Raw genomic sequence first — 23,639 nt, 5'->3', positions numbered from 1 at the left:
GGCAGGCATAAAACGGATTACTGCTAGGAGCAAGGAGTTTGGATTTAGACACAGGTTCAAGTCTTGACTCAGAAACATACTGCCCCTGAGATCTACAGTTAGGTACATTCCCCTTCCCCTGAGCTTCAGTTTCCTCATTTGCAGACTGGAGATCATAGAGTTACTATAAAGAATAAACATGCTTAGCATGTAGTTACAGATAGGTGCTGAGAAAGTGTACAACTGGTAATTATCACTAATTTCCTGATGAGGAGACTGAGTCAAGGCCACACCGCTAATATGTGGCAGGGGCATCCCTGGTGGTAAAGCAGCCTGGAGCCTGAACTGTAACCATCTCCATTTCCCCACACAGCTGGGGGAGAGAGATGAGGACCCTTGCATTACACAATGCCTCTAGCTTTAGGCTAACGGGCTTGCTCTTTGCATGAAGCAAGCTTCATGAGAAATCGAGGGTTCCGGCAGATGTAGGTAGTATGAGTGAGCTGATGGCTAGTTTCCCAAGAACTACTATCTCAGGTACTTGGTGGGAACTGCATGAAGCTACGGAGGGAACTCTATGGGGCTACTCTTAAATCACAAAACTAGATTTTAATGTTCGTCTGGTAGCGTAGTGGTTACTAATTGGGCTGCTAACCTCAAGATCGGCAGTTCGAAACTACCAGTCGTTCCATGGAAGAAAGATGAGACTTTCTGCTCCCGTAAAGATTTACAGCTTCGGAAACTCTGGGCAGGATCACTATGAGTCAGAAGCGACTTCACAGCACATAACAACAACAACAATCCTCTCCAGAAGGTTCTACCACCACCCATGGTTCGGTGGAAGCCTTGCCAAGCCTTAAATCCTGACTCTGCTTTGAATTTGGTGTCAGATTTCACTCAAGCTGTGTAGCCTCTCTGAAGCTTAGTTTGCTCATCTGTAAAGTAAGTAGACAGAACAAGCTGATCCCTAAGTCCCTGCCAATTTAAGATTTTATATCTGAGTTCATTTTCTGGCCAATTAACCTTTCTGTCTCCCTACCACCAATCTGTATCTTGAGACTAGTTTGGCAAAGGGTATGAAAGGGGTAAAGGACAACACTTAAAAGGCAGCAATAGAGAAGCATTCATTTTATCACTCTAGGACTGAAAAGACATAGTGCTGCTGTTGATAGGAGTTAAATGTTTTCCAGGAATTCCACACAAAGCGGTAAGAGCAACTCCACACAACAATCAAGTGACACTGGTGTTCTGTGATTAAGACCCACAGAGATCTAGACAACCCCCCATCACTCAAGTGCCCAGCGATAGCTTCATTTCACTCATTTGTATTTTTAAGTTTGAAAACAGTAACATTCATTATTTATGTAAAGGAAACACCTTCTTCTAATCAGAAAACTACATGTATTCAATGGACAAAACTGAAAACAATGGGGAAAAAGCACAAAAATTAAAAATCCCCAAGAATCCTATCAGCTATAGACAGCTATCTGTCTATAGGCATCATTGATGGACTCAGGGGTGGCAGCGGTGGTGAGGTTGGCCCAGGATCGAACATTGTTTCGTTCTGCTGTGCATGGAGTCGCTATGAGTCGGTTCCGACTCGATGGCACCTGACAACAACAACAACATAGACAGCTACTCTACCATTTATGGCTTTGAAAAGCATGTAATATATGCATACCTGTTATTACAAAAATATGATGCCATAATACTGGTAACCACCCACCAATTATGAACATTTTCATGTCAAAAGTGATCTCCAAGTTATTTCACTGTATAAAAAAATGTGATCTACTTAAGCAATTTTCTTTTGTAAACACTCAAGATGTTTTCAATTACATGTCATTACGAATAGTGTTGAGATGCACACCTCTGTATACACCTCTACAGACACGTCCACTCCTTTCTTTTAGGTGAACTTCCAGAAAGAAAATTGTTGGGTCAAACATTACAATAGAAGCATCCCCTTCCAAAAAAGTGGCATCGATTCTCACCAGGAGCAGAAATCTTTGCCCATTGTATGCCATTCTCACTAGTCCAAAGCAAGAAGGTGATTTTAACCTTTCCTAAGGGCACAGGTACAAGAAGCTCTGGTAGCATACTGGTTACAAATCAGGCTATGAACTGCAAGGTCAGCAGTTCGAAACTACCAGCTGCTCTGTGGGAGAAAGATGAGGCTTTCTGCTCTCGTAAAGATTTACAGCTTTGGAAACCCTGTTCAGGGTCGCTATGGGTCGGAACCGACTCAACAGCACTTAACAACAACAACATGGTCACAGGTAAAACACAGGGTGTAGTTTCTGTTCATTTAGTGATGAAGCATGTCTTGGATTAGTGGTAAAGATGAACACTCTTCCTTAACTTTACTGACCATCTGAATTTCTACTTTTGCTACCTACCTGTCTGCTTAGAAACATTGCACATTTTCACTTTGGGGGATTTGTATTTCCCATAAGGAGCTCTGGTAGTGTAGTGGTTACGAATCGGGCTGCGAACCTGAAGGTCAGCGGTTCGAAACTACCAGCTGCTCCGCGGGAGAAAGATGAGGCTTTCTACTCCCGTAAGGATTTACACCCTCGGAAACCCTGTACAGGGTCACTATGAGTCGGAACCGACTCGACGGCACTGAACAACAACAAGAAGGACACACTCAATACAGACAGACTTGACACAAGGCTCAGTGAGTTCGCAGGTACAGCAGCACTTTGGTTACACACCTTCGCTGTCAATGAGGCAGGGGCTTCCCCTGCTGAAGCAGTTGTTGTTGGTACCGTTAGTTCAGCCTCGCACTCTGGTCCACTCCTGCACCACCCCCACGAGACCACTTTCAGACCGCCCTCTTGTGCTTTTTACAATTGGATCACCAGGCTTTTCTTCCTCGTGTGACTTATTTAGTCTGTAAGCTCTGCTAAAACCTGTTCAACTTCCTAGCAACTCATAAGCCTCCAGTGACAGGTACATGGTGGTTGTGTTGAGAAGCACTGGCTGGGAATCAAACCCAGGTCTCCTGCATGGAAGGCAAAAATTCCACCACCGAGCCACTACTGCTCTGGTTCCTTACTGGATGATTCTCTCCTTCTATAGCCAGCCCATTTCCTTTTAGCTCCCAAGTTTTCCTTGTTTGTGGAAGAATTTGAGTGGTTTCATTATTTTCTCTGTGGTTCTCAACAGACATCTCAAATACTACTTTAGAAAAAAACCCCAAAAAACCACTACCACATCACTTGAGGTTAAAGGTAAGTCAAAATCCAGCCAGCTTGGAAAACTCCTGCACACGAGAGTCACACCTGGCCATCATCCAGTGTGACCTTGTGAAGTAGTTCTAAAACGGAACTGAAGTCAGATAAGATCATCAGAAGCTCTGAGTTTTTCTTATCTTTCTGTGATAGACAATAGATTTGAAAGCATGAATACAAGCTGCAACTCTAACTACCCTTTTCACTGCAGCTGGGACTTTTTCACAAGCTCAAATAAAAGGTGGTACAATCTCACACCTAAGAACTTGGGCTGGAAAGTCAACAGAGTTGAGTGGCTATCCTCTCTCTTACTTACTTGAGACCAAGGCAAGTTAAGGACTTTCACCAAGTTTTCGCCGCACCATCTATAAATGAGCTGTATCATCTACCTCAAAGGGGACTGTCAGACAGTATATGGAAGAGTGCATGGTGAAAACTCAAGGGATGGTCATACCTATTATTTCTGGAGTCCTTGGGTGGTACAAATCATTAACAAGCTCAGCTCTGCTAACAGAAAGGTTGGAGGTTTGAGTTCAGACAGAGGTGCCTCGGAAGATAAGCCGGAGACCCACTTCCCAACAATCAGCCATGGAGAACCTTCTGGAGCATATTTCTTGGATACACATGGGGTTGCCATGAGTCGGGGTGTCGTGATGCCAACTGGTTGTTATTATTTTCTAGACTGTGAGAACCATGGGAGGAGGGCTACTGTTTGTTATTTCATCATTACATTCTCTGCATCAAGCACTGCCATTGACAGGCATTATGAATGACAGAAAGAAGAGAAAGTAAAGTCAAATGGATAGAAATGGTAGGAAAGGTCCGGCTCTTAGCCAGGGTGAGACAGCATTGTCTGAAGAAGCAACTCCTACCCCTTGGAAGAAATCTCTCAAGAGGTATGAAAGAGATCAGTAATTGAACTTTGCCTGTTGGACTGGCCACTTCCAACTCACAGACAGCATTCTCCAGCCAACGACATTATTAAATAAGACAAAAAGACTCAAATATACATAGGGCTCTAAAGCTTTCTGATTCAGCAGGACCAAATTAAGTCACGTAAGTTATGTATGATTAACCACCAACTATATCCTCAATGTATAGTCAGACTTATTTTCTAATGAGGGAAAGAAATCCATTCCTCTTGGCCTGTTAGCTTCCACCACTAATGGAATGAGTTAGTCCTGATGGCAAATTCTTCATGGTGTTTAGGATGGGAAATGGAGTGTGGGCAGTAACAGCAGCTAGGCAACACGAGCACACATGGTGCGGTGGTGCTGTTCTCCACATGCACAATCACGTGTAATGCCTGTATCAGCCTTTGAGGGCCAACTATTGTGACCCTCAAGGAAACTAAGGCACAGATCAGTTAAGTAACCAGCTCAGAAACCACATGCATAGCACCTCTGAGAAGAATATTCCTTCCTCTACCTTTTGCAAGCAAGACTCCTTTTTGACTTGGTCATTCTCCATCTTCACCAACATTTTTATGTTTCTTACTCTGTTTCTGAATGGTTTTTGCTTACAGATCAGTCAACTCCATCAGTCTTGTCATTTGACTTAGGAGACGACTTATCTACAACTCTGCAAGGTCTAGACTCCCTCTCTCCCTCTCTCTGCAAGGTCTAGACTCCCTCTCTCCCTCTCTCCACAGCCAAGCAAGCAGGTCAGTCATTTAAAAGTAGGCTCAGTAGGAAGGAGACAAAACCAAATCATTGTTTAGACTCTTGAGACATTAACCACTTGGCTCATATGCTGACAAAATAACTTCCAATGAAAAGGTCTCCAGGATCTATCCATCGACTGAGCTGAGTATTATTTGCATCACAGGATTTTGAAAGTAACTCCCTAGCTGCTACTCTTATGGTTGTGAGAAATTCTCAAGATGGTCCATCTTCAGGAATAAAGAGCCCATGAGATTGCTAGACGAGACCTAGGTTGTTGAGTCACACCCAGGGATATGTAAGTAGGATGAATTGGGGGAAAGGGAGGATATAAATCTGTTGTAGGCTTGTCATTAAGTGCCGTTGAGTCAAATACGACCCACAGTGACCATGTACAGGGTTTCCAAGGAGCAGCTGGTGAGCTTGAACCACTGACCTTGCAGTTCAGAGTTTGCAGTCTGATGCATTACGTTCTACGACTCGGAATTTTACATAAGAATACAGTCATTAAGACGAAGAATGCCATCCAGCTAGATTATGGAACTCCAGGGGAAGGGAGAATGGGATGTTAGGTGCATTGTAAATTCCATACTACCCAGTAAAAGGGGAACTGGTGGAGGGGACTTTTCAAGACAGGGGAGTAAAAAGTATTTGCAGGCTGGCCATGTGGTGTGTCTGCCCTTGGCTACTGGGTTGGGCACCTGATTTTGTAAAATTGAATAAAGACGACCTCAATCTCACTAAAATGAGTAAAGATTGGATTTCTTAACCGTTTGTCAGTATCAACAACGTTTCTCACATGGTCACTACATTTACTCCAGAGAAACAAATCATGTGAGACCTGTCTGATGACAGTCTTAAATATATTCTCTGAGTCCAAGAAATAAATAAATAAAAATGAAGGTACATGTGGATGAACTCTCCCTAAAACCAGACTGTGGTATTGTTATGCAGTGCTGTCGAGTCAGTTCTGACTCATAGCAACCCTGTATATAGATTTCCGAGGAGCGACTGATGCATTTGAACCACTGACCTTGTGATTCAAATCGACCTTGAGGTTGAATGCTTATCCTATAGTGCCAAAGTGGACTATAGGCATCTTCTATTACAGAGAAGTAAAAGATGCAATGAGCCTTCAGAAGTCTGGGGGTTGACTTGGTTCCAGCGCTGCCTACAGTGGGCCTATGATCTTATCAGACCAGGCACAACCATCACCATTAAAAGGAAGGGTGCATTATGAAAGAGAGGACATGAGACACTCCTAATATTCTACAAGCATCCTCACACCAAATACCTACCAGCAAACTGTAGAAGAATTCATGAACAAGGAGCCCCATGGCACAGATCAGCAGATATAACAAGTGATAAAGGAACTCAACATCAAGGACCATGGCTCGGTAGCCTCTGGTAAACGTGCCACAGTTGCCCACGAAGCTCATCAGAAAGATGATTTTATTGCAGACCTGAGAATGACAACAGAATAAGTCAGACCACATGGATAATGCCCAACTTCAGCCTCTCAAAGAAACCTATTTCAGCAATCATGACAGCAAGTTACAAGGTACCCCAAATTTGGGGACCAAACAAAAGCTGGACAATGGAACAGCTTGCTTTTGCTCCATGTGCCCACCAAATCCCCTAAGACCCATTTTCCTTATCTACATCATTTCATTACTTTGCTTTTCAGGCATATCACAAATTACATGGTTGTCAAGTAACTTTATATTCAACAGTAATCAAACACCATTTGTACACAACAAAAACAAAATTAACACACACTGAGATTATGATTTTCAAAATGATATATGAATAGTTTCTAACATTCTTAGACGAGTTACTCAAACACAGAATTCACCTCAATCTACAAACCCTGTGATCAGCATGAATAGAAACGTTTTCTGAATTTCTGTTTCTACTCCATGTATTATAAAGCAGCAATTCAGTGACAAGTAGCCTGTTTGTATTGGTAGATGCTTTTTTTCACAGGGAAAATGAGATTTTGTGGAGGGGCGGGAATGAAATAGGACCTTCAGATGGGTACTGCCCCCTCTCCCTTCTTCTGGTAATGGTTTCTCATTTTTCTTTGGGAACCCATCAATTTCTGGTTTGGACATCAATCCTCGGGACTACATGGGGGCCAATCCTGGCCAATTAGAATACTGTATTCTCCTGGCTATATGGACGGCTGTATAGTTAGGCACATGACCAAATGGGACCGAAGCAAAATACAGTTTTTTCTTTGCCACAGATTTTGACCACAAGAGAATAAAAGCTTTCACTCTGTCGGCATTCATCGTTCATGCCTCAAACCCCAAAGCGTCACCAACACAGAAGACACAGGGACCTTAAGTGGACCTCGACCCTATTTGTCTAGTCCCCTGTATGCAGCTATGCCTGAAGCTGGGATTTTGACTTCTCAGTCACATGAACCAATACATTCTCTCCTCAGTTTAAGCTACAGTAGATAAGGTTTTCTGACACCTGCAACAGAGGAGTCCTACTTCATCTCCTGTGTAATGGATAGATGTGTAATGTTGATACATGCCTCATGCTTGAAAGTCCATCTCTAGCAACATGTGATAAAAAGCCCTGAATCAGGAGAAGGCTGAGGGAAAAGACCTTTGGAGGCACTTGGTAAAACTACCTTTTGCCACCCTAGCTGCCTTGGCTACAGGTGCTGGGGAAATTCTGCCAGTTAATCTGGTAGGTCAGTGTAAGTGAGCTTTTCAACAATCAGATAAATGAGAAAGCCAACACCTACAAAGAACTTCTGGCTTTCTTTGACAAGTTAAACATTCAGCACACCAGTTTCTTCAACCTTCTAATCTTTGCTAGTGTAGTTAGAGCTTTCAGAGGGTGGAAAAGTATTCTCTGGATGATTTGTGTTGATAGAGTTTCATTTGAAAACAACAACAACAACAACAAAGACAATGCTCTGTGGCACCTCAGGACCTCAAGCATGTTCAGATATCTATTGTTTTAAAACAGAGCATTCCACTGCAATGACATCCAGTCTTTCCTGGAACTACTGCCTGAGTTTTCTGAATGGTGGTATCATCAGCAAATATCTCCTATGCCTAACGTGAACCGGATGTCTTCACATCCTACTGACTACACATCTTACTGTCTTACATCTGGCTTCCAGCCACACCTCTCAACTAGAAAATGCCTTTGGAAAGCTCTTGAGGCTTCTGCAGTGATAAACCCAGAAGTCACTCCCTCTCTGTTTTTACCATGAAATCCCCGCTTATCTGCAGAAAAACATGGCTAAACAACCCATCCTCCTTCCCATCCTCCCAGCCTGTGACTGTTCATGATACTAGAGTCCACCCTGTCCTGCTTCCCAAGCTCTCACTGCTTCCTCTGTCTCTATCTACAGTGACTCTTTCTTTTCTATTATGGTCTAGGTGAGGGTATCCTCTCTCTCTCTCTCTCTCTTTTTTTAATTCCCTCCAAATCATTATTAAAGCTGTTTCACCTTTGCCATTTCTCCCCAACTAATGTTATAAGTGGCAATTAGCCATCTGAGTCTACCCCTGCTCCCCAAACGATCTATGTTAAAAGAAGTGATGACTCTGGAATGATTTAAGGCCAAAGACATGAAAGAATCACAAGTCATAGAAGAACACTCCAGGAGTATTGACAATCTTTTCATTTCTTTGTTTTGCATTTCCCTCTTAAACAGTGTCCCTTCCCTGAAAGTGAAACCTACAGGCCCTTCCTGACATCTCTTGAGTGCTCTGGTCATGCACTTCCAAAGGCCAGAGTGAACATTAACAAGCTCACTATGTCATTGATTTAAATGAATTTTAGCCCTGAAAACTTCACATTAGATGACTGCATTCTTCTCCGAGTCATCCATGACCAAAATTACCCAAACTGCAATAGCTTCTTTGTTGAAGAAAACGGCCTTAAACAACTCCCTACATTTTTGTCAGACTTAAGATAATAACCCCCACCTGCCATATATGGCTGTTCCCTTCATTCGTCTACACTATGACCAAGGCTCATGCTCACCACACCGAAATGAAGTCAACCACTGTTTTGTTAAGCGGTTCTGACTCATAGTGACCCTATATAGCGTTTCTGAGAAGCAGATGGTGGGTTTGAACTGCTGACCTTGTGGTTACCAGTTCAGTGTTTATCCTACAGCACCACACAAGGACTGAAATCCACTACTAGGGCTCCATAAATGGACTCCTTTATCCCCACTGTTATCTACAAGACATGTCAGTAGTGAAAGAAAGAATTTTCTCAAGAATAATTCTTTGTATATAGCATGTCTTTGTTCAAAAGACTTGTCACTTTCCACTACTGGGAACAGTTTCTTAACATATCCATACAACAATAATCCCAAGAGAGACTTAAGATTAAAAAAAGTGGGTCAAATAAATTTGGGAGACACAAATATACTGTTTCCGTTTCTTGGAGAGTCAAACTGCTTATTAGCAGAGTAAAATCTCTGAGAAGTCCTGCAGTAAAAAACCTAATGTTACTGAACCCACTATATCCCAAACTGATTGGACCACAAAACCCTTTCTCCACCCAACACTTACTAGTTTGGACATGCTGATCTGGAGGATCAAGTCCAATTGTTTCAGCCTGAAATTGTACAGGATCAGGACCCACCATAAATAACAAGGCTGCATAAACCACAACTGAGTTGACACTCAACTCTGTATTGGTTCTTGACAACATCCTGGGCTCCCCACTGCTCTGCTCTGGCCTATAGAAGCCACAGGAAAAGGCTCAATCCCTACTTCCTGACATAACAGGTCGCATCCTCCCTGAGCTTGTCAGCTTGAAGTAGTCTCTCCTCCTCTGAAGCCCTTGTTGCCTTGCTATTTGAATACCCATACCAGGAATTATTATTCACCTCATTTTGCAATATCATTCCCATTTTTGTACAATGACTTCACCTTCCTTCTATGTTCAGGGTAGAAACCACTGGAAGACATTTTTAGATTCTGAAAATGCCTTACATGTTTAAATTTTCTTCTTCCTGTCACCAGGAAATCTCTCCAGTTTGTGGTCTCCTATCAGCTGCCTCCATTTCATTAGACTCCTCCTGTACATGTAGTAGGAGTACTGGTGTAGCACTGTGGGCTAATGCGCTGGACTGCAAGGTCAGTTTGAACCACAAGGTCGGCAGTTCAAGCTTACCAGCCACTCTTTGGAAACCCTATGCAGGGTCGCTGTGAGTCAGAACAAACTCCACAGCACTTAACAACAATACATGCAGTGGACGTCTAACCCTCACGTCTTTTGAGAAAGTGTTTCCAAGCATCACCACTACTTGTTCTCCTCTAACGTGTTCTGAGCCACCCTTTACCCCTCCTATAGGGTTCTCTTCAGAAGTGAGTACTAAGCTAATATTTGATGACTGGACTTATTGATTAAAATCTCCTGTCCCAACAAAGATTTGAACAGATTGGTAAAACAGATCTAAGGCTCAACTGCAAGAAACTCCCTAAACATTAGATTTTCAATGTCCAAATAATGCATTAAGAGGTTCACAGTACCATGAGAAGCTCCCTCTCACTCCTGCTATTCTACAAGTTGGCCCAAACAACATTTTTCTGCATGGAAAGCGCAAGTCAAGATTCTAGAGACCATGAAGGCAGCTGTTCCTCTTGGCGTAACAACAAAAAAGTGGCTGTAAAGATAGTCATACTTACATTGAAAGCTCCCAGGAGAAACAACGTGGGTTGTAACCCCACTGAAAAGATCAACCGGAGGATTGTGGATGCGATTAATGCCCGGATGCCGTGAGGCTTGGGGAGGGCAATGACAATGGCCAAGGAGATAAGCATGCCTGTCCACAGCAGGCCAGACAAATGCGGCTCCAGAGTCCCTGCAAAGACAAGGTGGGTCCCTCAGAGATCAGTGTTTTCACTCACGAGGAATGACAAACCCCAACAGATTTCACTGCACCTGCTTCAATCACCTGGCCAGCCTCTCTGTCATATCTCTCATCTCTACTTCTCTGGACCACACAGAGAACTGGATAAAGAAAATTGTACTCTGTCCAGGCAGCCCTAAAGAGAAATGTATACTACGACATGAAAATATTAGCTTGTGTGCACTACATCAGGCACAAAAGGACAAATCATGTATGAGTCCTACTTACATGAAATACTAAATGACCAGGTAAATGCATAGAGATCAAAGTTCATTTATGGTTCTCAGGAGCTAGTGACGGGGAGACGGAGAGAAAGACACCATTTAAGAAACACTGAACTTCTGTTGAGAATGATGGAAAACCTGTTAAGGGTGATGGTTGAACAATAGCAAGAACATAGTTAATGACACACATGAAGACTGTTACAGTGGTCAATGTTTCATTCCCTATATATCTACTACAATAATATTATTCAAACTCTCCACTCCAGTCATCACTAGTCATCCGTATTTTGTGCTTCCCGACAGGTCTTCTGCTTGGGAAATTCGACTCCCCTTCCCTATTCATCTCAGATCTCAGCTTAGTTATTACCTCTCCGGGGAAGTGTGCTCAGTTCTCTTCTTCCTCACAGTCACACACCAGATACTCGCTCCTCTCTGTTCCTTGCCCCCTCTGGTTATCCCATATTGTTGTTAGCTGCCGTCAAGTCGGCCCAGACTCATGTGACCCCGTGCACAGTGGGACAGTACCGTTGTGATCCACGGGGCTTTTGTTGACTGACTTTTCTAGAGCAGATCACCATGCCTTTCTATCTGGTGCACATGGGTTCTGGCTATGTACAAACTACACTGGCCAGGAATGAAACCTGAGTCTCCAAATGAAGGTCAGAATTCTACCACTGAACAACCTCAATTCTCGAAAATCTCTACAGCATACTGTATTCTAGTGGTCAGTTTACTTGTCTTTGCTGCCCTAGTCTCCAAGTTCTTTGAGGATACTTTGCACTAGAAAGTGCGGTGCCATACGATAAGCATCCAACCTCAACATGAGTGGTACAAACTCACCAGCCACTCCTCAGAAACCCTATACAGGGTTGCTGTAAGTTGGAACCAACTTGATGACATTTAATAACAACAGACACTCACCAATGGAGTCCTGGTGTGGTACTCTGTAGGATAAGAACTGGAGTGCTAAACATAACGTTGGTGGTTCAAACTCATCAGCCGCGACTCAGAAACCCTGTACAATGTTGTTATGAATTGGAATGAACTTGATGGTACTTAACAACAACAACAACAACAGGCACACACCAAAGGCTTGTGCAAGTAATAAAACTCAGACATGTGTTATATTTTGCTCTTAGGGAAGGCAAACTAGAGGCCTGAATTTCAAAATTTTAATTAAAAGTACACAGAGCAAAATTGCAGGGGGACCCCTGCCTGAATCAGATTTCTTCACGAGAAGGAGGAAGGCAACTTCCATATCATTAGCATCATCCCACAATTAGATTATCCTTGTAGTCAAAGAGTTTATACCAGTGTTTGTCATCTCGTGCTATTGCAAGTTCTATTTAGGGTGTCCCACGAGACGGCTTGGTTATATAACATGAGCCAACATGGCTAAAAATACAGTTCTGTAAAACACTCATTAAAAAAAAACAACCACACTCCTATTTCCAATGCTGTCACATTTTGAGTCTCCTTCAGATGTAAACAAGCGGCACTATGTGATTAAGGCCACTTATATAAAGGGACTTGCACTGCTTCAGAACTACTGGGATTACAGTACCATCCAGGAAAGAGACAAAAAAGGAAGTTTTCAGAACCTTACAGGTTACAGCCCTTCCACAAATTTGCTGGCTGCCCCAGTTTATTCAGTCCATACCTGCCAAGATTCAGTTTCTCTCTAAAAACTGTTCCCCACACCCCAACCACTTACCTTTTCCTTTCTGATATCCCTCAAGAAGAAAATCTGCTTATAAATGGTCCCCAGGAAGTAGAAACTTTCCAGAGTTTCCAGAAAAAGTGCATTGAACAATGGTTAGATCTTGAATGAAGCCTGTGACACTGATTATCATTTATTCTGCCCTCTTGGTCACCCCATAGGTCACTAGTATTAGTTCTGTTTCACTCTAGAGGAAACTGAGTCTCAGGATACATAACATGGCCAAGGTGGCCTGGCTAACGGCCTGAGTTCTCTGACTCTGAAGCCCAGGTCTTTAACCACTATTAACATATATGCTTGCTTGCTAAGTGCCACTGAGTTGGGATCTGACTCATAGCGATCCTGGACAGGGTTTCCAAGGAGCAGCTGGTGAGGTGGAACTGCCGGCCTTAACGGCCCAAACTGACGTTGCAGTTTACCGCATTAACCGGCAATGCCACACCACAAGTCGATACACACACACACACACACACACACACACACACACACACATATACATATACAAAAATCCCTTAAGCTTTATTGAGGTTAATTTAAAGACAATAAAATTCATCCTAAGTGAAAATGTGAAGAAATGTTGGCAGGTTAGACCACCACAATCAAGATACAGAATATTTAAATAGTCTAAAGAGTTTCCATAGGCCTATTTATAGGTGATCTGCTTATCCATCCTTAGCCCCAGGTAATCACTGATTTGCTTTCTGTCACTACAGTTTTGGCATTTTCTAGAATTTAAAATGGGGGGGAAAAGAACCATACAATATGTAGTTTTTTTGTGTTTGACTTCTTTCATTTAGCAGGTTTTTGAGAGTCATCTAAATTATGGCATGCACCAATCTTTTGTTCTTTTTACTGCTGACTATTTCATAGTAGGGATGTAGTACAAATTGTCTGTTCGACAGTGATGGATAACTGGGTAACTTCTAGTTTGAAGTCATTATAAATACAATACTACAAAGAATACCAAGTACAAATCTTGGTGCGGATATATATGTGTGGTTTTTAGTTTTTGTTTTTGTTTTTTTGACAAATGCCTGGTAGAATGTTGGGTCCTAAATATATATAAACTTTATGAGGTACTGTCATACTATTGTCTAAAATGATTATACCATTATGCCTTCCAGCAGCTGTATATGAGAATTCATGTTGCGCTACATTCTCACAATTACTTGATATTGTCAGTCTTTTTAACTTTAGCCACTAGGAGTCCTGGTGTGGCGCTGCGGGTTGATGTGCTGGACTGCAAAGTTGATTTGAACTGCCAGGTTGGCAGTTCAAGCTCACCAACCACTCCTTGGAAACCCTATACAGGGTCTCCTTGAGTTGGAACTGACTCTACAGCATTTAACATCAAGTTGGCTTGTAGTGACCTACCTAATTTACACTTCCCTGGCAACTAATGATGCTGAGCATCTTTTCATACTCTTATGCTTATTGCCAACTGAATTTTTTCTTTGTAAAATGTCTGCTCAAATATTTCGCCCACTGTTTCAATTGGGTGTCTCATTATGACTGAGTTATAAGAGTTCTGTATAATCTGGATACAAGCCTTTTGTCAGAGATGTGGTTTTCTACTATTTTATTACAGTTTATGGTTTGCTTTTTATTCTTTTAACAGCTTAATCGTCATTTTAAACCTCATCTTATCCAAATCCTAAAGACGTCAATTAAAAACCTGCTGTATTCCCATTATAAAAGAAGTGTTAAAAAAAATAGTGCTAGCCTATCAAAACAAACAAGCAAGCAAGCAAGGAAATAGTTCCAAACAGACATCTCTGAGGTAATTGGAGAAATCTGAATATAAACAAGGTTTTAGAAGATTCACTGTTAGTCTTATTAGATTCAATAATGGCATGGAGATTACACATATTTTAAAATATACTTACAAGTTACAAATAAACACTGAAATCTGTATAGGGAAACCAGTAAGAGGTCTAGATTTATTGAAAATATTTCAGAAATGATTGGCAATATATTGATAAATGTTAAAGTTGGGTCAATGGGTACATGACAATTCACTATACTGTTCTTTCTACTTGTGTGAATATTAGAAATTTTCAATAATAATTTAAAAAAGAAGTACTGTATTTGCTTTAATCATCATAGCAAGTTCACAATTCAGTAAGGAATCTGGAGCTGCCTAAGTTTCATGCTTTTGAAAAACTGTAAGACTCATTGGTTTTTAAATAAGCGGGGGAAATGAGCTTTTAAGGCCACCAGTGTTCGAACAGTCCTAAGGCTTGTAAGTCACAGAGTCACATCAGTACACACAATAAAGTCACACATCCAAGGTGGATTTTCTAAGTCCTGTTTTCAAGATTCGACAGAACAAATGCCTCCAAGAAATAGTTTCAGGTAACTAACTAGATCTTGTTTCTAGGTAGGGCTAATGCAACCCTCCTGGTTGGCAGTGTGTGTAGGAAATGCTCCAACATATCTTGAAAAATAAATAAAAAGTCCCATTGAGAGTGAACTGATGTGTTTGAAGCAATCCCAGTTGCTGTATAATTTAAAAGTCTTCCATTGTTCAGATTGACCTCCCTTCCTGCTTTAAAAGATGTAATTCTGATTTCTGATTTAATTCATCAATCTAACATTCTTAACCCAATACTTCCAAAGCAGGAAGCCTTAACTCCTACATATTTGCCAGAATTGATGCCAGATTCAGAACATGACATTTTTGAGTGGGAAGGATCCTTAACAATCATTTATTTTATCCAATGGGTCTCAAACTTCGATGGGCAAGAAACAAATGTCTGAGAGATTCTAACTAAGTTGGCAACTAATCTTCCCTGAATCCTGTGAGAATCCTAATTCCACACCAAAGTTTCCCAATCATTGGCTTGTTCTGAGCGCCTCTCATTACAGAGGATAACAAGGACTTCATGTAGTGGCACTACAGCAAGGCAGTGGTCAAGCCAGGTCAAGACAGCAAGTCTCTAAGTTCCTTCGGTATTTCATTGCATGTGGCTTTATCACTGAAGGGTAAGGATCTGCCAACTCACTGTCTGGACTGTAGCCAAACAGTTGTCCCCAGTGATCAGTGAAGAAAGTGGTCAAGTGAATAATGTAAACTGCTTTTGAATATTTTTAAAGAAATGGAGAGCAAATGAAGCCACATTCAAAGTAATGGCTGAAAAATCTACTCTTAGTCTCTGGGATCTTGAAAGCTCACTAGCGGAGGTCTAAGATTCAGCAGCTGGTCTCTCCATGAATGGAAGAAATGAGAGTGATAAGAATTGAAAAGGCTTGGAATCAATTAATCCAATGGACTAATAGAACATATGAACAACAGTCTCCAAGACTGTGAGACCAGAGAACTATTGAGCTCTGGTAGCGTAGTGGTTACGAATCGGGCTGCAAACCGCAAGGTTAGCAGCTCGAAACTACCAGTGGCTCCATGGGAGAAAGATGAGGCTTTCTGCTCCCGTAAAGATTTACAGCCTCGGAAACCCTGTACAGGGTCGCTATGGGCCGGAACTGACTCGATGGCACTTAACAACAACAACCACTACCAACTGCTCTGAAAGGTATCACATTATAGCGTCCTAGATAGAGTATGGAACCTCAAAAATTATTTAATAGAGAATAAATAAAAAAGACCAGGTTTACTGGTCAGAAAGAGACTATGGCCCTCGACCACGCTTCGGGTCTGCAAATGAACTCACCCTTGTGGCCCAGTTTTCAGCCAAGCTGCAGATAGGTATGTAGAGGGACAACAACACTAGCAAGGTATGCTCACCATGGAATGGTCAATCATTCAAAATCAAAAGAGCAGCATTTTCCTAAGGATAAAGTTGAGAAGGGATAGGAAGGTGGGTGGAATGCAAATAGGAACTGCAGGGAGGAGGTGGGATAACTGTTGATGTATGGAGGGGATTGTAGTCATTGAGACGAAACCAAGTGTTGAATGTAAAACTGATGATCTTGTTTGTAAACCTTCACTCAATTCATAACAAAAACTAACCAAAAAAGATTCTACTCTGATAAGTATAGCAACATCTCCGAGGAAGAAGGAGACGTGGACACCTGTCACATCCCACTGAGCTCTTGGCTGCCCATTCCACACTCTTTGCCACTACTAGCTGGCAGCCGGGGTTAAGTCAGACTCTCCTTCAGAGAAAATCCTGCAGTCCTGTGTCCTTGCCAAGTCTTTTCAGAAAAGATAATCCACTTGGGGGCTTATGTTTAGGGAGTACTTGTTGAGGAAAAACATGCAACTAAGTTGTCTCTGTAACTTAAGTCTAAAAAACAAAAACTCTCTAACTCCTCATAACTGCATAATACCAAATGAAACCTGTTACCATTGAGTCAAATCTGATACAACTGTCACAGAGTGGAAATCTCCACAGGGCTGTGATATCTATGGAAGCAGATCACAGGCTTTCCTTTTGCGGTGCCGCTAGGTGTGCTCGAACTGTCAACCATTAGGAATTATTTGTGTTACCCAGGGCCTCAGTTAGGTGTACCCGTGTAATTGATGACGGCTTCACTTTCAGTCTTTTGTGAATGGATGTTCATTACATATACATGTGCTGCTTAAGTCATGAAGGGATGAGCATCAAACTTACTCCTGGACTCTCTGTGTCTTATTTTGGGCCTCTTTCTCCCATTATATCTCACACAAGATGGCACCTAGAAGATATACATATAGTCACTCAAGGTGATCTGCTAAAAATTTCTGGTGAAATCTTTAGCTGAAAAGTAAACCTCTAGAAGGTTGTCGTGGATCTCAGAAAAGGGGCTTTGAATGTACAAAAAGTGTGTGGAAAATGGAATTAAAATATAAAGAGATTTCTCCCATGAGCTTTTTGGAGCGTTTTTGTATAACAGAAGAGCAGAGGAGTTTTCAGTGTCTGCCGCTAGAAATCTAAGAATGGGAACGCCGTTAGGATGTCATCAAGCAAATCAAGGCCTCTCCCCACCCCCACCCTCCACAAAACATCCCTCTTGAATTGTTTGCCTTTTCTCACAAGCTGTATACACAGCTGAGTAAGAGAGGTGGCGATTTTTCAGTGGTTATGGCCACTGAGTCGGTTCCAATTCATAGCAACTCTGTATAGGGTTTCTTTATGGGAGCAGAAAACCTCATCTTTCTTCCACAGACTAACTGGTAAATTTGAACTGTTGACCTTGCGGTTAGCAACCCAGCTTGTAATCCACTATGCTATAAGGGCTCCACAGAAGGAGAGGAGGAGCAAGGGTACCCATAAAGAGTACGGATGTGCTGTTTTATAAGTGAGCAATGGCCTACAGTTCCCAACTGACTACATATGTGACACCCATGGTCGGCAGTCATTCCAAGTCTGCCTTGCCCCATCCTTCACAAAGGAAACATTCCCAAAGATTTCTCACAAATTCTTCAGTCTAAAATCAATGACAAATATGGTGCAGAGAAACCACCTACTGGATTGAATATCAAAATAGTCACATTCTAAGGTTAGCTCTACTCTCAAACTGACCAAGTAGGGCACAGTTTCTTTCTTTGGTAATAAGTAAACATGGACATACAATGTATATTAATTTTGTTAAATGTGAAACTAACTTAAAGCTTATATTGTGCCTGAAAATGAGTTATTTAGATTGTAAATACTATACTAATAATGAACACGGGTTACTGTTCTTTCTACCTGTTTGCTTCTAATCAAACAGAACAAAATGCTATGGAGTTCATTCTGATTCATGGTGAGCCTGTGTGTGTCAGTGTAGACCTGTGCTCCACAGGGTTTTCAATGGCCGATTTTTCAGAACACACCAGGCCTTTTTTCTGATGTGCTTTTGGGTGTGTTCAAACTGTCATCCTTTCAGTTAGCAGTGAAGTGCTTAACTGTATGCACCACCCAGGAACTCCACTGTTTCTAACAGTTCACTGGAAATTAGAGATATGGGTACCTCCTCGGACTCCTTTAAATGGGTAGAAAAACGCCACCAGCAAATTCATCAACACAGCCAGGTTGAAGGAGATGCTGCTCCAAACGGACATGTTGCGGGCACACCAATACAGAACCGGCTGCGCTGTGAACACAAAGATGAAACACGTCAGGTCTGACACCGCCAGGCAGAACGTCAGGTGCTCAATACCACCTTTCCGTCCACCGCTCTTCCCCCACAAGTCCACTCTTATTTCCAGTTTTTAACCACAACAGTCAAAATGATCACCTGTTTTCAAGTTGACTCATAGGGTCACAATGACAACACACTGGTTATTTCTGTTTGGAACACAGGAGGCATTGGGGGAGCAAACAAGAAGAGGAGGAGAAAAGTCGGCACATCTAAATACCCCAAATGCCCTAGTCAACACTATCAGGAAATGGAATCTGGGGGTTACCCAGGGCTTACCCATTGAGACCTTAGTTCCCCTTTGAGCTCCTGAATCAGATGAGCTGCCCAGAGAGATCCAACAACAATTAGCATTCTACAAGTGTGGGGACAGCGGGAGTGGGATGACTGAGTAGCCAGAGTTGAACCAGCTGGGCCGCAGACCACATCCACATTCTTCCCTTATCCAAAGTCTCCACTGATTTGCTAGGGCCTAAAGGTAAGACAATCATTCCCTTCCTGACCGTGAGTCACTTGCCAAATCGCTGAAGTGTAATGGGCACTCTTGGGGTGCAAGGAGCTAGGAGCGAGAGTTGCTGACTGGGTGGTCAGTCACAGAAGCCTCAATTCTGGAGACAGGACTCAGTGCTGAAGCCATCATAAAGGGGCAAGAGGCACTTTTGAATAGTACTGCCACTTGTGCTGTTACCATGAGGGTACCCCATTGGCTGGGCACTCTCTGTCTTAGAACAAACAGCCCATGGCCACACTCGTGTATGCAGTGGTACTTCCATGTCCCCTAGGCTCTTTATTGATGGCGTCTGACACATAGGATGATGTTCAAAATCAGTCTCTGTGCCAAAGGCAAAGTTTCGCAAAGTTTTTCCTCCAAAACTTGGGAGTACATGAGGCTGGATCGCTACCATGCGTTCCCAATAAAGTCATCATTTAACTTCAGGAAAGCAGCCGACAACAAATTCAATGGCTCTATAATGAAGTCGATAGCTACAAGCAAGCTTCCTTCCAAAAATGAAGTTGCAATACAATGAAACAGAGCCCTAGGTAATTTAATAATTGTTGGTTTCATGTTTGCACTTAGTAATCGGCAATGTTCCTAAACCATACAGCCTTAGAGTGATGAACACTCATTTAGTTCAAAATCACTCATTTTAGAAATGAGGGAAACTGAAACACAGTTCAAGGCAGAGGGAGATATTATAATCCAGGTCAGTAATTCCTGGGTAAACTGGGTCAGTTACCTGGGTCAACAACAGCGATAAAGATAAATGTTCATTTCGCCACTCAATAAAGTAACTGACCAGTATTCAATCAATCTTCACTGAACAGGTTACTGTTTTGTGAGTTCACTGCTGCATTCAATTTAATAGGATAAATCTTCTGTTCTAGAAACAACAGCTATTGGTATTGCTTCTGGGATTCAAAGCACATTATCTGATCTAGATAGAAAAATTCCAAAGGCGGACAGAAGAAGGAGATGAGAAGAAACTCAATGCTGATGACAGTTGAAACTGAGTGATGGAGACATGAGAAGCCCCTCAGGCCCCCCTTTCTGCAGGGTTTTGCTGTGCTCAGATGCCAGGCTGTCTGTTGGCTACAACTCAAGACAACTCAAGAACTGCTTCTTAGGGTTTTCTTGGCTGTCACCTAAACAGAAGCAAATTACCAGTCCTTTCTTCTACAGAATTGCTGGGTGGATTCCAACGGCCAACTTGTAAATTAGCAACTGAGCACAAACTGTACCACTTAGGGACCTTCGCCTCTACATAGATGGTAGTGTTCAATGCCGTCAAGTCAGTCCCGAGGCTGAACATTTTTATGGGAGCAGAAAGCCTCACCTTTCTCCCCCCGAGAGGCTGGTGGATTTGAACTGCTGACCTGGTGGCTAGCAGTCCAGTGCGTATCCTACAGTATCACAGCACTCCTACATTAGCTCTTCTCCACATTGTTGTTTTTGTTAAGTGTTGTTGAGTCAGTTCAGACTCACAATGACAGTGTATAGGGTTTCCAAGGAGCAGCTGGTGGGTTTGAACTGCAGACCTTGTGGTTAGCAGCCCAGCATCACACCAGCACTCTCCTTTCCACATTAGTGAATGTACATAAAGCTCACAAGTTTCTAGTTTTTTACTTTTTAAAGAAAAGGTAAAGTTCAGTGAGGGACTGTATAAAGCCAGCACTATCTTCAGAAGGAGCTTTTAGCAAACATTACGTATACCATTCATTGTAGGACATACGTCAATGCAATTGTAATAAATTGTCTTCTGAATCACAGCACAGACTTTGCAAAGAAATCTGAATTTTATAAGGCTAGCATTCCACTTAAATTGATGTATCCTTTTGAATCTGAACAGTCTTCCAAATGAACCTAGAATTCACTGAGGGGGAAGGAGATGCTTGGAGAACAACTCAGATGGTACAACGTCTTTGTTTCCTTTGTATGTGGTGCCATGGTCCCCATCTACCACCTTTCCACACTCTTTCCCACTTGCTTTCCCCCTTCACACTGCCTCTCCTTACCGCCCCCCCCCCCACTCCAATCTGGTCGAAGCTCCTGGAATACACCTAGCACTCTGCAGCTCAAACACTCCACTGGAAGTCAGAAAAAATAACCCACAAATTATTTGATATTCCTCCCTTGAATAGATGGAGCTTAACGAGATGGTACCTACAAACAACCCATCCCCGATGAGTGTGGCTGGACTTAGGAATTTGCTTCATATGACAGAATATGGAAGAAGTAACAGTATGCGACTTCCAAGACCAGGTCAGTAAAGGCATTGAGGTATCCTTCTTCCTGATTTTGAAGGTGAAAGAACGGATCAAGATTCAAGGAATCCAGGTGGACTCTAGAATTTGGAAAAAGCAAAGAAACATTCTCCCCTAGAGCCTCTAGAAGAACACAGACCTGCCTTCTCCTTGATTTTAACCCAGTGAAAACCACTGCAGAATTCTGGTCTTCAGAACTGTTAACATGACAAATGTATGTTGTTTTAAGCAGCCGACTTTGTGGATAACTTCTTCAAGCACCAATAAGAAACTGATTACCCATCCTTCTCCAAGTTCTCCAACTTCTCGGACTTGCATTTGTCCAAGTCCTACTTATCTTTCTAGCCACTGTTCAAATCCTCCCTTTCCTAGGAGGCCTCCCTTTTCAATGTTTCCACAATTGCGTATTCTTGCTCAATTACAGCCCTGGTGATAATCTGCTATGCCTTACAGTCATTAAAAAAGATGCCTTCATCCTGTGGTAAGTTGCTGCAGGAAGGAATCTTAGCTTACACATTATTGTATCTTGTAGCAAACTTTCTATTTAAACAACCAGTAGCTGCTGACTTGAATCTGACTCACGGCAACCCCATGTGTATCAGAGTAGAACTGAGCTCCACAGGGTTTTCACTCACAGATCTTTTGAAAGTGGATTACTAAGTCTTCTTCTGAGATGCCTTTAGGTAGACTCGAACCACAAAGGGCTAAAAGTTGGTTGGCTCTATTGATGTTTCTACATTATGGCCAAAACACAGAGTTCACAATCCTAGAGAGTCAAAGTAATTAAATAACTTCAACCCAGGGTATCTATTGGTAATGTTCTTTCCTAGTCTGGTGTGTTTCTAAAATGAATTAGACCTTGCCTGATAACTTGGACTCCCTGTGTGTATACAGAGATTGCAAGAGAATTTTCAAGCTCCATTTTAGCAAGCATGGTAATCATGAGAGGAAACCCCAAGAAAGAGACCAGCATATGCAACTCTGCTTCAATGTTCTCTTGTCACCATGAGGGACATGTCCCTGGAGAAGGACATCATGCTTGGTAAAGCATCAAGGAGGAATCCTCCTGATGAGACGGATTCACAGTGGTCTTAACTATGGATGCAAACGTCAACAATTGTGAGACTGGTCTAGGACCAGGTAGTGTTTCATTGAGCTGTGGTTACGTTGGAATCAACTTGATGGTACCTACAAACAACCCATTTCCCCAGCCCTGAGCTTTCGCTTCACGGTGGCAGGGAGCTCGAGGAAAATATGTCAAGCGGGGTCAGAGAGCTGATGTGAAGGCAGAGGAGAGGGTGAGGCATGTGCCTATGTGTGTACAGACCTGTGTGTGTGTGTGTGTGTGTGTGTGTGTGGTATATGTGTATAAATGTGTGGATACATATGGGAGTATGTGTGTACATACCTGTGTGTGTGGATGTGTATACGTACCTGTGTCTGTGTGCGATCTATGTGTATACATTGGAGTATGTGTATACATACCTGTGTGTGCACATGTAGGGGTATTGTGTATATACCTATGTGTGTGTGCACATGTGTGTACATACGGGAGTACCGGGGGGGAGAGGGAGGATATGGATATGTGTGTGTATAAATAGGTAAAAATGTGTGTGGTTTGCATGCATGAGTGATGTGACCAGAACAGGAGGAAGGTCTTTGAGGAGGACAACTAGGTATGTTGGTACTTGCAGAAGAAAATGCTAAACCACTTCAGTCTCAGACAGAACGCACTTTATTCCCAAGTTATAGTTATAGGTTTATCTAAATTACCTAAACTGTGTAGGCTGTGCTTCTATGTGATACATTCAGGAAAAGTAAAGCAGCGACACAAATAAACCAGGAAAGTCTTCTCTGTAAACTTATTATTAGATAAATAAACTACTTAGAGAGAAAGACCCATTTTATTATAATTGCATTGCCAGTGAGTATACTTCTTCCCTTCAATATATGCAAATCATGTTTAATTGTTATTACTTTCCATTTCTCTCTTACCAGCAGATAGCTTTGAAGCCAATTAAATTCTTTTCAGTTGACAACTATAACTGTGTCGAAGTTTCACATGAAACAAAACTGCTTTAAAAAAAAAAAAAA

General features: G+C 42.2%; 1 protein-coding gene across 2 annotated transcripts in view; it reads right to left on the bottom strand.

Annotated features, from left to right (window-relative positions):
• The window catches only part of ITPR1 (inositol 1,4,5-trisphosphate receptor, type 1), a 437,331-nt gene that overhangs the window by 45,380 nt on the left and 368,312 nt on the right, over window positions 1-23,639 (bottom strand). For both annotated transcript variants that reach the window (XM_006846621.1, XM_006846622.1), the window contains 3 exons: window positions 18,615-18,737; window positions 10,555-10,730; window positions 6,175-6,339 (listed from right to left, as the gene is read on the bottom strand). In XM_006846621.1, coding sequence (XP_006846684.1) covers window positions 6,175-6,339; window positions 10,555-10,730; window positions 18,615-18,737 — 464 coding nt within the window. The remainder of the gene's footprint in view (window positions 1-6,174; window positions 6,340-10,554; window positions 10,731-18,614; window positions 18,738-23,639) is intronic.

The sequence above is a fragment of the Chrysochloris asiatica genome, unplaced genomic scaffold, assembly GCF_000296735.1.
Source record: "Chrysochloris asiatica unplaced genomic scaffold, ChrAsi1.0 scaffold00028, whole genome shotgun sequence".
Taxonomy (NCBI): Eukaryota; Metazoa; Chordata; class Mammalia; order Afrosoricida; family Chrysochloridae; genus Chrysochloris; species Chrysochloris asiatica.
The sequence above is the reverse complement of the archived record's forward strand: the minus strand, read 5'-3'. Positions and strand labels throughout refer to the sequence as shown.